This window comes from Oncorhynchus kisutch, linkage group LG8, assembly GCF_002021735.2.
Source record: "Oncorhynchus kisutch isolate 150728-3 linkage group LG8, Okis_V2, whole genome shotgun sequence".
NCBI classification, from domain to species: domain Eukaryota; kingdom Metazoa; phylum Chordata; class Actinopteri; order Salmoniformes; family Salmonidae; genus Oncorhynchus; species Oncorhynchus kisutch.
In genome coordinates, this window is record NC_034181.2 from 8,341,600 (window position 1) to 8,356,739 (window position 15,140).

Below are 15,140 nucleotides of genomic sequence, written 5' to 3' on the forward strand. Positions count from 1 at the left end.
ACACACTCTCTCTCTCTCTCTGTCTCTCTCACACACACTCTCTCTTACGTTGAGGTGTTCAGTGGTGACGTCCATCAGCTTGCTACAGGACTGGTCCAGCCTCTCATAGACCATGGTGTCTGCTCCTTTACAGTACAGACACAGCTTCCCCTCTGGACTCCGCACTGTAGTGCACACACACACGCACACACACATAGCGCCCCCCCCAGACACACACACACACACAGCGCCCCCCCCCCAGACATGCACACACACAGCGCCCCCCCCCCAGACACACACACACACACACACAGCGCCCCCCCCAGACACACACACACAGCGCCCCCCCCCCAGACATGCACACACACAGCGCCCCCCCCCCAGACACACACACACACACACATAGCGCCCCCCCCCCCCAGACACACACACACACACACATAGCGCCCCCCCCCCAGACACACACACACACACACACACATAGCGCCCCCCCCCCCAGACACACACACACACACACATAGCGCCCCCCCCCCCAGACACACACACACACACACATAGCGCCCCCCCCCCAGACACACACACACACACACACAGCGCCCCCCCCCCAGACACACACACACACACACATAGCGCCCCCCCCAGACACACACACACACACAGTTAGGCTACATCCCTTAGAGACATAGTACAGTGAGAAAGAAGCTAAATCTCTCATGGTTTGTGTTCACCGATGACGGACATCCTCTTGCGGACGTTGTTGAAGTCGAGGATGGCGAGCAGCTCGTAGCTGCGTTGTTTACCCATCTCTACGATAGTGACGCTCTCTGGCGTGCGCGAGCGGAACACAAAGCCAAAGTTGCGCGCTGCGGTTACCAAAGCACCTTCGTCAGGTGACTGGGCCTGGTACAGCAACTCACCTGTACAGAGGTAGTGAGGTCATTTCCTGTTGTTAGAGGAAGTGGTCATAGCTATCGTTCTCTCTTTTTGTTGCCTACATACATGAATATGGATAAACATGCAGTCTTCCCTTTCTGACACAATTTCATAATCTCAACAAGCAAAAACAAACATGCTCCTCACTTTCACAAACACTCTCTATCCCTATCCCCATCTCTCTCCCCATCCCTCTCTTCTCACCCTCCTCTCACTCTCCCCTCCCCTCCCCTCTCCTCCCCCTTGCTCTCTCCCCGTCTCTCCCTCCTACTCTCCCCTCCCTCCATCCCTGCCCTGCCCTCCCCTCTCCTCTCTCCCTTCACTCCCTCCCTCCCCTCTCCTCCCTCCCTTCCCTCCCTCCCCTCTCCTTCCCACTTCCCTCCCTCCCTTCCCCTTCCCCCTTCCCTCCTCCCTCCCCTCTCCTTCCCCCTTCCCTCCCTCCCCCTCTCTCCTTCCCCCCCTCCCTCCCCTCTCCTTCCCCCCTCCCTCCCCTCTCATTCCCCCCTCCCTCCCTCCCCTCTCATTCGCCCCTCCCTCCCCCTCCCCTCTCCTCCCTCCCTCCCCTCTCCTTCCCCCCTCCCTCCCTCCCTCCGCTACCCCCATCCCTCCCTCTCCTCTCCCCCTCCCTCCCTCCCCTCCATCTTCTCACCCTCTGTCTTCTCCTCAGCCATAACAGTGTGACAGAGGGCCAGTGTTCTGAAGAAGGAGTGGACCTCCACATTCTCCAGCTTTACAGCCTCCACCAGGGAGTGGTCATGGAAGGAGAATTGATGGTCAGCAAGAGGGTTGAAGGACCAGTCCACTGTCTCTGTGTGCTCGTTGATCTCCAATCTCTGGCCAGTGTAGTCAAATACATCTCCTGGAGAACAGAATAGAGACTTGATGACTTCATATGGGGTTCCTCACAATGGAGGAGGGATTCATGCGAACCTGTGATTGTGTGTGTGTGTTCATGTGTGTGCGACATGCATGTGTGTTTCTGTATCCTTCCATACACACTTCCTTGCCTGCCTATGTATAATCTGAACCTCACCGTAGCCCTTCCTAGTTACCATCTGAACCTCACCGTAGCCCTTCCTAGTTACCATCTGAACCACACCGTAGCCCTTCCTAGTTACCATCTGAACCTCACCGTAGCCCTTCCTAGTTACCATCTGAACCTCACAATAGCCCTTCCTAGTTACCATCTGAACCACACCGTAGCCCTTCCTAGTTACCATCTGAACCTCACCGTAGCCCTTCCTAGTTACCATCTGAACCTCACAATAGCCCTTCCTAGTTACCATCTGAACCACACCGTAGCCCTTCCTAGTTACCATCTGAACCTCACCGTAGCCCTTCCTAGTTACCATCTGATCCTCACCGTAGCCCTCCCTAGTTACCATCTGAACCACACCGTAGCCCTTCCTAGTTACCATCTGAACACCGTAGCCCTTCCTAGTTACCATTTGAACCTCACCGTAGCCCTTCCTAGTTACCATCTGAACCTCACCGTAGCCCTTCCTAGTTACCATCTGAACCACACCGTAGCCCTTCCTAGTTACCATCTGAACCTCACCGTAGCCCTTCCTAGTTACCATCTGAACCTCACCGTAGCCCTTCCTAGTTACCATCTGAACCACACCGTAGCCCTTCCAGGTTACCATCTGAACCTCACCGTAGCCCTTCCTAGTTACCATCTGAACCACACCGTAGCCCTTCCTAGTTACCATCTGAATCTCACAATAGCCCTTCCTAGTTACCATCTGAACCACACCGTAGCCCTTCCTAGTTACCATCTGAACCTCACCGTAGCCCTTCCTAGTTACCATCTGAACCTCACAATAGCCCTTCCTAGTTACCATCTGAACCACACCGTAGCCCTTCCTAGTTACCATCTGAACCTCACCGTAGCCCTTCCTAGTTACCATCTGAACCTCACAATATCCCTTCCTAGTTACCATCTGAACCACACCGTAGCCCTTCCTAGTTACCATCTGAACCTCACAATAGCCCTTCCTAGTTACCATCTGAACCACACCGTAGCCCTTCCTAGTTCCAATCTGAACCTCACCGTAGCCCTTCCTAGTTACCATCTGAACCTCACCGTAGACCTTCCTAGTTACCATCTGAACCTCACAATAGCCCTTCCTAGTTACCATCTGAACCACACCGTAGCACTTCCTAGTTACCATCTGAACCTCACCGTAGCCCTTCCTAGTTACCATCTGATCCTCACCGTAGCCCTCCCTAGTTACCATCTGAACCACACCGTAGCCCTTCCTAGTTACCATCTGAACAACACCGTAGCTCTTCCTAGTTACCATCTGAACCTCACCGTAGCCCTTCCTAGTTACCATCTGAACAACACCGTAGCCCTTCCTAGTTACCATTTGAACCTCACCGTAGCCCTTCCTAGTTACCATTTGAACCTCACCGTAGCTCTTCCTAGTTACCATCTGATCCTCACCGTAGCCCTTCCTAGTTACCATCTGAACCTCACAGTAGCCCTTCCTAGTTACCATCTGAACCACACCGTAGCCCTTCCTAGTTACCATCTGATCCTCACCGTAGCCCTTCCTAGTTACCATCTGATCCTCACTGTAGCCCTTCCTAGTTACCATCTGAACCTCACCGTAGCCCTTCCTAGTTACCATCTGAACCTCACCGTATCCCTCCCTAGTTACCATCTGAACCTCACCGTAGCCCTTCCTAGTTACCATCTGAACCTCACCGTAGCCCTTCCTAGTTACCATCTGAACCTCACCGTAGCCCTTCCTAGTTACCATCTGATCCTCACCGTAGCCCTTCCTAGTTACCATCTGAACCTCACCGTAGGCCTTCCTAGTTACCATCTGAACCTCACCGTAGCCCTTCCTAGTTACCATCTGAACCTCACCGTAGCCCTTCCTAGTTACCATCTGATCCTCACCGTAGCCCTTCCTAGTTACCATCTGAACCACACCGTAGCTCTTCCTAGTTACCATCTGAACCTCACCGTAGCCCTTCCTAGTTACCATCTGAACCTCACCGTAGTCCTTCCTAGTTACCATCTGAACCTCACCGTAGCCCTTCCTAGTTACCATCTGAACCTCACCGTAGCCCTTCCTAGTTACCATCTGAACCTCACCGTAGCCCTTCCTAGTTACCATCTGAACCTCACCGTAGCCCTTCCTAGTTACCATCTGAACCTCACCGTAGCCCTTCCTGGTTACCATCTGAACCTCACCGTAGCCCTTCCTAGTTACCATCTGATCCTCACCGTAGCCCTTCCTAGTTACCATCTGAACCTCACCGTAGCCCTTCCTAGTTACCATCTGATCCTCACCGTAGCCCTTCCTAGTTACCATCTGAACCTCACCGTAGCTCTTCCTAGTTACCATCTGAACCTCACCGTAGCCCTTCCTAGTTACCATCTGAACCTCACCGTAGTCCTTCCTAGTTACCATCTGAACCTCACCGTAGCCCTTCCTAGTTACCATCTGAACCTCACCGTAGCCCTTCCTAGTTACCATCTGAACCTCACCGTAGCACTTCCCGTTGATAGAACACTTGTTGAAGATCATGATGTTCTGAGTGAGTGTTCCGGTCTTGTCAGAGAAGATGTATTTGATCTGACCCAGCTCCTCGTTCAGCGTGGTGGTCCGGGCCTTGGCCGGGGTGTCACTACGGGCATGGTACATCTTCCTGTCCCAGTCGATGTAGAAACTGTTGCCCAGACGGATGACCTCCACACTGCAACACACATACAGGAATAATTCATTACATACAGTAGAAAACAAAGCGCAGACAATGTATCTGCAAGGTACAGTATCTCGAATAGGCAGAAATAGACTCTCTCTCTCTCTCTCACTCACTCACTCTCACACTCACACTCACACTCACACTCACTCTCACACACCTGACGTAGAGGGAGATGGGTACGACGGTGTTGAGGATGATAACGTAGGACCAGAAGGTGAGGAAGGAGGAGAAGGGAGTGTCGACTCCGTCCTGTCTGGGCAGGAAGGCCGTGAACTCTGACCCCCAGCGTTGCTCCCAGATCCGGTTGCCGATGGCCAGGATCATGCACATGAACGCCAGGAAGCCAAAGATCTGAAGGGGGAAAGAGGGGTCAATAGGTCAAGAGGTCAACAGGTGAGAAGAGAGATGTAAAGGCTGACAGAAACTATAGATAATTAAATTGAACCCAGTGTAATAGATAAAACACCAAATTGGAAATGAGAGATGCCCAGTGAATGTTAAAATGAAGATCTTAATGAAACCAACAACAGTCTAACAGCTGGACTCACACAAAGGACGAGCACGTTCATCAGGCGGTCGATGCTGGTCCTCTTGAACGTGGTCTTCCCACAGTTCTGCATCAGTTTAGTCTCTGGACCTGGACCACAACCGGACCACAGGGTTAGTATTAAATAAGAATTTAGAAGACACCTAAACAGCTGATAAATCACACAACCTCAATGTATAGGAGAATAGCTTTTCATAAAGGTTAGAAGCAAAATGTCTATTTGGTTAGTTAGTGTCAGGTATTGAGGTTTATTATCTATACTGGCCAGCAGAGGGCGGTGTTAACTAACCTGTGAGCCAGAACTTGCCCTTACCTCTGCAAGCATTTCACTGTGAAGTCTACACCTGACAAATACAAGTTTATTGGATTTGACCCTTATCCTCTCACCCTCCAAACAGCACCAGTCCTGACCTCTAACCTTTCATCTCCGAACAGCACCAGTCATGACCTCTAACCTCTTACCTCCGAACAGCACAAGTCCTGACCTTTAACATCTCACCTCCGAACAGCACCAGTCCTGACCTTTAATCTCTCAGTTCCGAACAGCACCAGTCCTGACCTCTAACCTTTCATCTCCGAACAGCACCAGTCATGACCTCTAACCTCTTACCTCCGAACAGCACAAGTCCTGACCTTTAACATCTCACCTCCGAACAGCACCAGTCCTGACCTTTAATCTCTCAGTTCCGAACAGCACCAGTCCTGACCTCTAACCTCTCATCTCCGAACAGCACCAGTCCTGACCTCTACCCTCTCACCTCCGAACAGCACCAGTCCTGACCTCTACCCTCTCAGTTCCGAACATTACCAGTCCTGACCTCTAACCTCTCACCTCCGAACAGCAACAGTCCTGACCTCTAACCTCTCACCTCCGAACAGCACCAGTCCTGACCTCTAACCTCTCACCTCCGAACAGCACCAGTCCTGACCTCTAACCTCTCACCTCCGAACAGCACCAGTCCGAAGCACCACTCTGTGTTCCTGAGGGTGCAGCCCCTCAGCAGGATCTTGTTGTTGTCCAGAGAGTATTTCTGACCAGCGTTTGTCAATGTTCCTGTGAAACGGTCCAGCCGGTTGTTGGGGGGCTCACAGCGCACCTCCCCTGGACAGGGTTAGGAGAAGAGGATGAGACACAGGGTTAGAAGGAGAGGATGAGACACATGATTAGGAGAAGAGGATGAGACACAGGGTTAGAAGGAGAGAAGAGTGGGTATTCATATGTTTAAAATATCATTCATTTACTAGAGCACTGAACCCACACCTGATTTAAATATGTTGCTGTGTTTTTCTCTGGCATTTGGCTTCATGCTTTTATGATCATTATGGCGTGGCTACAAAGCAGGAGCAGTATGACTTTTCCCCCAGAATCTGATCAAAGGTCAGTTTATGCATTTCCCCCTTAATGGTTAATATTAGGATTTGGCTGATCCTGGATCTGTATCTAAGGGAAACTTCTACCCAGAGATACTATGTAGAAAGTGTCTAACCAACCCTCTGAGGGTAACTCACCATTGAAAGCAGCCAGGCTGTGGATCTTGTCTCCCATGTCTCCTGTTACTGTCAGAGCCTGCTTCACTTTTAGATTGGTCTCTCTGAGAGGTGGAGGAGAGAGGAGGAGAAAGAGGAGAAAGAAGAGAAGGAGGGGAGAAGAGAAGGAGGAGGAGAATATGGGCAGAGGATGAGGAGAAGGGGAGAAGAGGAAGAGAGGAAGAGGAGGAGGAGGAGGAGAAGAGGAGAAGGAGGAGAAGATGGGCAGAGGAGGAGAAGGAGAGAAGAGGAAGAGGAGAAGGGGAGAAGAGGAAGATGAGAAGGAGCAGAGAGGGAGATAAGGTATGAGGAGTGAGTACTAATAGACATAAGCTTTGTACAGTAGATGGACTAGTAAAATGAAACACAAACACACACACGCGCACAAACACACACGCACACACGCACACACGCACACACGCACAAACGCACACACACACACACACACACACACACACACACACACACACACACACACACACACACACACACACACACACACACACACACACACAGACCCATCCAGTTCAGCAGTCTCTATGTAGACCAGGTTGAGAGGTTCACTACTAGAGAGCAGCAACAGGTCTGCCTGAAATCACACAGAGATTCACAGAATCAGATTCCCTGACTATCAAACACATTGAATATAGGCACCAGATTCACACCCAGTCTATCAGGATGGTCTCCTGTGCCAACTGTTAAAATAGACTAACAGTGAGGTACAGTATGTTTCAGGGCTGAATCATTATGCTTTAAGGAACTGACAGTTAGGTTGGTTAAGTTCTGTTCTCACCGTAACAAACTGGTTGTTTTCCAGTTTGATGATGTCGCCCACCTGAACGGCCATCCATTTTTCACTCCGTAGTCTAGAGAGACAAATATGGAGAAGGAGAGGTGGGGGGGTAGAGAGAGAGAGAGAGAGAGAGAGAAAGAAAGAGTGTGTGTTGGGGGAGAGAGGGAGAGAGAGAGAGAGAGAGAAAGAAAGAGTGTGTGTTGGGGGAGAGAGGGAGAGAGAGAGAGAGAGAGAGAGGGTGTGTTGGGGGAGAGTGGGAGAGAGAGAGAGAGAGAGAGAGAGAGAGAGAGAGAGAGAGAGAAAGAGTGTGTGTTGGGGGAGAGAGAGAGAGAGAGAGAGAGAGAGAAAGAGTGTGTGTGTTGGGGGAGAGAGGGAGAGAGAGAGAGAGAGAGTGTGTGTGTGTTGGGGGAGAGAGGGAGAGAGAGAGAGAGAGAGAGAGAAAGAGTGTGTGTGTTGGGGGAGAGAGGGAGAGAGAGAGAGAGAGAGAGAGTGTGTGTGTTGGGGGAGAGAGGGAGAGAGAGAGAGAGAGAGAGAGAGAGAGAAAGTGTGTGTGTTGGGGGAGAGAGGGAGAGAGAGAGTGTGGATGGAGAGAGAGAGCGTGGTGGGGGAAGGGAGGGAGGGAGGGAGGGAGGGAGGAGGGAGGGAGGGAGGGAGGGAGGGAGGGAGGGAGGGAGGGAGGGAGGGAGGGAGGGAGGGAGGGAGGGAGGGAGGGAGGGAGGGAGGGAGGGAAAAGTGAAAGTGAGAGAGAATTGTGAGTAGACATTAGGGATTCCCTGTTGTTTGGGGACAGTCAGGAGGAAATATAAGACTAAACATAACCATAAGGGTCAGACTGTAGACTGTATTTTCCTTTGAACCACTCTGTCTGTTAGTGTCCTCGAGTCAGGAGTCACATCAACAGGAAGAAAACAAGCACTTCCTGTTGTCCTGCAGCTGCTTCCTATTGTCCCTGAGAAAAGAGGACACGGTGCCTTTACTGTCCCTGCCTTACGAACACACATTTGTTGTGGGAATGGATTTGTGTGGAGGACAGTGGCGAGAGTAGGATGGGGACAGGGAGGGCCAGACAATATCTGACCACACACACACACACCCACCCACCCACCAGTGGCCCATTATACTTCGTGTTGATAATGACACCAATAGTAGATCTGATGAACTTACTCTCCATCCATGAGCACTGTGACCTTCCTGTTGTTCACCTGGTTGTCACTCCGGTGGCGGTTCTGGTAAAACAGAGAGGATTATAAAATTCATTAAACATTAGTTTCTAACCTCAAGGTTCGTTTCCTGGTTAAATGGGACTGGTTAAATCCTGTTTAAATGGGACTCTGGTGAATGGAGTTAATCGTTAAAAGTTCTTCAGGTCAGAGGTTGTGTAAATGTTTGGTTTCGGTCTGGAGTCTCACCAGACCACCCAAAACTCGGACATCCCGCCACTGCATCGCCAAAGATGGCCGCCATCTCCTCACCAAGAGCCAATCATGATAAGCCAAATACGATGACCTCACTAAAGCTGTCGCTGGAACGTGAAGGCAGAAAGGTCTGTTTCTACATCCCAAATGGCACAGTATTCCTTATATAGTGCACTACCTTTTTGACCAGAGTCTATGGGCCCTGGTCTAAAGTAGTGTACTACAGCCCTATTGGTACTGGCCAAAAGTAGTGCACTACAGCTCTATTGGTCCTGGTCTAAAGGAGTGCACTACAGCCCTATTGGTCCTGGTCTAAAGTAGTGCACTACAGCCCTATTGGTCCTGGTCTAAAGGAGTGCACTACAGCCCTATTGGTCCTGGTCTAAAGGAGTGCACTACACCCCTATTGGTCCTGGTCTAAAGGAGTGCACTACAGCCCCTATTGGTCCTGGTCTAAAGGAGTGCACTACAGCCCTATTGGTCCTGGTCTAAAGGAGTGCACTACAGCCCTATTGGTCCTGGTCTAAAGGAGTGCACTACAGCCCTATTGGTCCTGGTCTAAAGTAGTGCACTACAGCCCTATTGGTCCTGGTCTAAAGTAGTGCACTACAGCCCTATTGGTCCTGGTCTAAAGTAGTGCACTACAGCCCTATTGGTCCTGGTCTAAAGTAGTGCACTACAGCCCTATTGGTCCTGGTCTAAAGTAGTGCACTACAGCCCTATTGGTCCTGGTCTAAAGTAGTGCACTACAGCTCTATTGGTCCTGGTCTAAAGTAGTGCACTACATCTCTATTGGTCCTGGTCTAAAGTAGTGCACTACATAGGGAATAGGGTGCCATTTGGGACCTGGTCTGTGCCTCCACCTGACCTAACAAACAGATCCTTGTTTTGCTACGGAGGTTAACGTGTAACCAGGTGAGATCACATTTCCCAGAGCGGTTCAGTATCAGGTTGCCAAATTCACTCCACAGCCAGTAAAGTAGCAATAGTGTTTGTTTAACCTGACAGCTGGAACTGAAAGTCATTTTCCTTTTTATTGTTTTGGTATTGAAACTAAATTCCTGCTTGATTCAGGAAGTAGTGAAAGAACAAGCCCATGAGAGAGAGAGAGAGAGATGAAAAGAAAAAGCTAAGAAGATATCTGCTTGGAATGGCGAAGGGCTGAGCAGCGGTAAACTGTGAAAGGTAAGGAGGATGGGCAAGGCCCATATGCAGGATCCTCCTATATCTATATTAATAACTCACTATGTCATCGGTAGCATCTTTGGCAGCCGTCACAGACAGCACCAGGACCAGAGGGACTACGGTCGTGAACCAGGACAGAGAGGAGATGGCAGGAATCACCTACCGCAACACAACATTCAACAAACACTCAAGTAACATTTATACAACATTTCACATTAATATAACAGACACCCCCAAGATAGGGAGGAGATGGTGGTCATACAATTAGGAATTAGAATATTAGAATGATCATGAACCTTCTAATGATGCTATAAAGGGGCTGCAGGGTAGCTTTGTGGTTAGAGCGTTGGACTAGTAACCGAAAAGTTGCAAGATCGAATCCCCGAGCTGACAAGGTACAAATCTGTCGTTCTGCCCCTGAACAGGCAGTTAGCCCACTGTTCCTAGGCCGTCATTGAATATATGACTTTGTTCATAACTGACTTGCCTAGTTAAAACAAGGTAAAATTAAGGTCAGACATTTTGGTCGGTAAGTTGGTGTGCCATGGTTTGCCAATGCCTTGATAAGATTTGTTTAAAATAATGAACTTGAAGAATTTATCTTCCCTGTATGTTTGTTAGCTAGCTAGCCAGACAGTTTTAGAGGAATGATTCCATTAATTGTTCAAATTAACTGCCAATATTCCAACATTCCATTCAAACAATGTAGCCAATCCACAGCCAGACACTGTCTGACATCATGATAGGACTTAGACAAGTTGTAAATGCAACAAGTACTGATATTGTATCATATAATAGCACTCACAGCTTTCCAAGAAAATGAAAAATGTGACATTTATGGTCTGGTTACATTTATTTTAGAGGCTATTTATACATAACTTTTGTATAAAACCTGCTTAAACTGCATTTATAAATTATATGGCAACATTTTAAGTTGACAATAGATCTAATAAACAATATCTGATATCACAACTTTTATTTTCCTGCACAAGTCAAATCAGGATCCTGCCTCTACTGCCATTCATTCCAATTAGACTGGTTTGGATTTCTCCCTGACCAATATGGCTGACATTTCCGTCGCATTCTGGAACTTCAAATCAAATCAAATTTTTGGGGTCACATACACGTGTTTAGCAGATGTTATTGCATGTGCAGCAAAATGCTTGTGTTTCTAACTCCGGCAGTGCAGTAATATCTAACAAAGTAATATCTAACAAAGTAATATCTAACAAAGTAATATCTAACAATTTCACAACATATTAAACCAATACACATAAATCTAATGTCAGAGCAGCATAGAGGCTCTGCTCTCTACTGGTCTCCATAGCTGTTTCTACTGTACATACAGTATGCTGTGATGAGATCTCTCTACTGGTCTCCATCGCTGTTTCTACTTTACATACTGTATGCTGTGATGAGATCTCTCTACTGGTCTCCATAGCGGTTTCTACTGTACATACTGTATGCTGTGATGAGATCTCACTACTGGTCTCCATAGCTGTTTCTACTGTACATACTGTATGCTGTGATGAGATCTCACTACTGGTCTCCATAGCTGTTTCTACTGTACATACTGTATGCTGTGATGAGATCTCACTACTGGTCTCCATCGCTGTTTCTACTTTACATACAGTATGCTGTGATGAGATCTCTCTACTGGTCTCCATAGCTGTTTCTACTGTACATACTGTATGCTGTGATGAGATCTCACTACTGGTCTCCATAGCTGTTTCTACTTTACATACAGTATGCTGTGATGAGATCTCTCTACTGGTCTCCATCGCTGTTTCTACTTTACATACAGTATGCTGTGATGAGATCTCTCTACTGGTCTCCATAGCTGTTTCTACTTTACATACTGTATGCTGTGATGAGATCTCTCTACTGGTCTCCATAGCTGTTTCTACTGTACATACTGTATGCTGTGATGAGATCTCACTACTGGTCTCCATAGCTGTTTCTACTGTACATACTGTATGCTGTGATGAGATCTCACTACTGGTCTCCATAGCTGTTTCTACTGTACATACTGTATGCTGTGATGAGATCTCTCTACTGGTCTCCATAGCTGTTTCTACTGTACATACTGTATGCTGTGATGAGATCTCACTACTGGTCTCCATCGCTGTTTCTACTGTACATACTGTATGCTGTGATGAGATCTCTCTACTGGTCTCCATAGCTGTTTCTACTGTACATACTGTATGCTGTGATGAGATCTCACTACTGGTCTCCATAGCTGTTTCTACTGTACATACTGTATGCTGTGATGAGATCTCTCTACTTCAGGTATTTTTTATTTAACCTTTATTTAACTTGGCAAGTCAGTTAAGAACAAATTCTTATTTACAATGACAGCCTACTCCGGCCAAACCTTGACGACGCTGGGCCAATTTTGCGCCACCCTATGGGACTTCCAATCACAGCCAGTTGTGATACAGCCTGGAATCGAACCAGGGTCTGTCATGACGTATCTAACACTGAAATGCAGTGCCTTAGACCGCTGCGCCACTCAGGAGCCTGGTATGTTTTGTGTTGTTTGTAAACCTCTATACAACAATGAGCTAAGTTGCAAAGAGTCAACTTCCTCTCTCTCTTCCTCACTTCCTCAGTCACTGCACTTCATATCCTGTTTTCTTATTGGACTGATTGTAGCTTTACTGTGGAAATCATAGTCATCTCCTCCAACAAGGTCTGTCTCCAGCAGATAGTGTACCTTCTCAGGACACAGACTCTGTGAGACATACGAGGACAGACAGGTCTAATGGTGTCCGAGAGGATGTAGTGTTACTGCCAACCAACAGCAGGGTGGTGAAATGACATGTAGAATTATTCACATCAAACATTGTTTATCTTACGCTTCATAAACCACAGCTATAGAATAACAGTGAAATACTTACTACTGACAGTCCCAACAATGTAGAGAGAAAAATAGAGAAATAATAGAAAAATAGAAGAATAATAACACAAGGAATAAATCCACAACAAGCAACAATAACTAGGCTGTATACACAGGGTACCAGTACCGAGCAGATGTGTAGGGGTATGAGGTCATTGAGGTAGATATGTACATATAGGTAGGGATAAAGTGACAAGGCAACAGATAATATACATTAACAGCAGCTAATGGGATGAGTCAAGAGTTATTGCAAAAAGGATCCATGCAGAAAGTCCGGGTAGCTATTGGTTAACTATTTAAATAACTATTTATGGCTTAGTTTTAGAAGCTGTTCAGGCTCCTGTTGGTTCCAGACTTGGTGAATCGGTATCCCTTGCCGTGTGGTAGAAGAGAAAACAGTCTATGACTTGGGTGGCTGGAGTCTTTGACAATGTTTAGGCCCTTCCTCTGACACCACCTTGGTATAGAGGTCCTGGATGGTAGGGAGCTTGGCCCCAGTGATGGTTGTGCGTACTGGGCCGTACGCACTACCCTTTGTAGCGCCTTGTGGTCAGATGCCAAGCAGTTGCCATACCAAGCGGTGAGGCAGACAGTCAATATGCTCTCAGTGGTGCAGCTGTTGAAGGTTTTGAGGATCTGAGGGCCCATGACAAATATTTTCAGGCTCCGGAGGGGGAAGAGGTGTTGTCGTGCTCTCTTCACGAATGTGTTGAAGTGTGTGGACCATGACAATTCCTTAGTGATGTGGACACTGAGGAACTTGAAGCTCTCGACCTGCTACACTATAGCCCCATCGATGTGGATGTGAGCATGCTTGGCCCTCCATTTCCTGTTGTCCACGATCAGCTCTTTTGTCTTGCTAACATTGAGGTAGAAGTTGTTGTCCTGGAACCATACAGCCAGGTCTATGACCTCCTCCCTGTAGGCGGTCTCATCGTTGTCGGTGATCAGGCCTACCACTGTTCTGTCGTCAGCAAACTTAATGATGGTGTTAGAGTCGTGTGAGGCCACACAGTCGTGGGTGAACAGGGAGTACAGGAGGGGACTAAGCACACTCCCCTGAAGGGCCCCCATGTTGAGGATCAGCGTGACAGATGTGTTGTTGCCTACTCTCACCACCTGGGGGCGGCCCGTCAGGAAGTCCAGGATCCAACTGTCTCTCACAGTTGAAGTGTACCTATGATAAAAATTACAGACCTCTACATGCTTTGTAAGTTCGAAAACCTGCAAAATCGTAAGTGTATCAAATACTTGTTCTCCCCACTGTATGTGCATATGTGTGCGTCTGTTCCACTTACTTGGAGTAGCAGCAGAATGAGGAAGTAAGCGTTGGCTATTCTCTGGAACTGTTCGAAGAGGTTGAGGGGCAGGAAGGTGAACGCGTTGTATTTGGACGTCTTAATGGCATTGGTCTGGGGGAAGGAGGGAGGGAGGGTAGGGAGGGAGGGAGGGAGGGTAGGGAGGGAGGGTAGGGAGGGAGGGAGGGAGGGAGGGAGGGAGGGAGGGAGGGAGGGAGGGAGGGAGGGAGGGAGGGAGGGAGGGAGGGAGGGAGGGAGGGAGAAGCCAATGAAAACCCATACATTGAGAAGCCAATGAACCCATACAAACATGTTCTCTGAGTGAACTTCCCCATAGCTCTGTCTCTGCCTGGCCTGATGGCAGATCAGTGCTGCCTAACTCAATCAAGGTTAAATAAGGGACACATGTCGACACTGAGATAGGAGGAAATGAAACCAACATGTTTTCCAACTGAGATATGTGCAAGACAAGACAAGATGATACAATACAATACAAGATGACACAAAACAAGACGATACAAGACCTAGATGAGACAATATAATATAATCCAATAGAAGACAAGACAAGATGATACAATACAATACAAGATGATACAAGACAAGACGAAACAATATAATATAATCCAATAGAAGACAAGACCATTTAATACAAGACAATAGAAGACAAGATAATAGAATATAGGACAATAGAAGACAAGACAATAGAAGACAAGATAATAGCAAATAAGACAATAGAAGACAAGACAATAGAAGACACGACAATAGAATATAGGACAATAGAAGACAAGACAATACAATAGAAGACAATATACTAGAAGACAATATAATACATAACAATAGA

At 48.0% G+C, this 15,140-nt stretch overlaps 1 protein-coding gene across 1 annotated transcript in view; it reads right to left on the bottom strand.

The window, feature by feature from the left end:
- LOC109878306 (phospholipid-transporting ATPase ID) overlaps positions 1-15,140 on the bottom strand; it is a 53,642-nt gene that overhangs the window by 17,612 nt on the left and 20,890 nt on the right. Inside the window, exons 4-16 of the mRNA XM_031829620.1 lie at positions 14,300-14,413; positions 10,163-10,261; positions 8,667-8,728; positions 7,503-7,575; positions 7,228-7,298; positions 6,692-6,774; positions 6,126-6,284; positions 5,184-5,272; positions 4,793-4,986; positions 4,418-4,626; positions 1,562-1,771; positions 708-896; positions 49-164 (exon numbers count right to left, since the gene is read on the bottom strand). Coding sequence (XP_031685480.1) covers positions 49-164; positions 708-896; positions 1,562-1,771; positions 4,418-4,626; positions 4,793-4,986; positions 5,184-5,272; positions 6,126-6,284; positions 6,692-6,774; positions 7,228-7,298; positions 7,503-7,575; positions 8,667-8,728; positions 10,163-10,261; positions 14,300-14,413 — 1,668 coding nt within the window. The remainder of the gene's footprint in view (positions 1-48; positions 165-707; positions 897-1,561; positions 1,772-4,417; positions 4,627-4,792; positions 4,987-5,183; positions 5,273-6,125; positions 6,285-6,691; positions 6,775-7,227; positions 7,299-7,502; positions 7,576-8,666; positions 8,729-10,162; positions 10,262-14,299; positions 14,414-15,140) is intronic.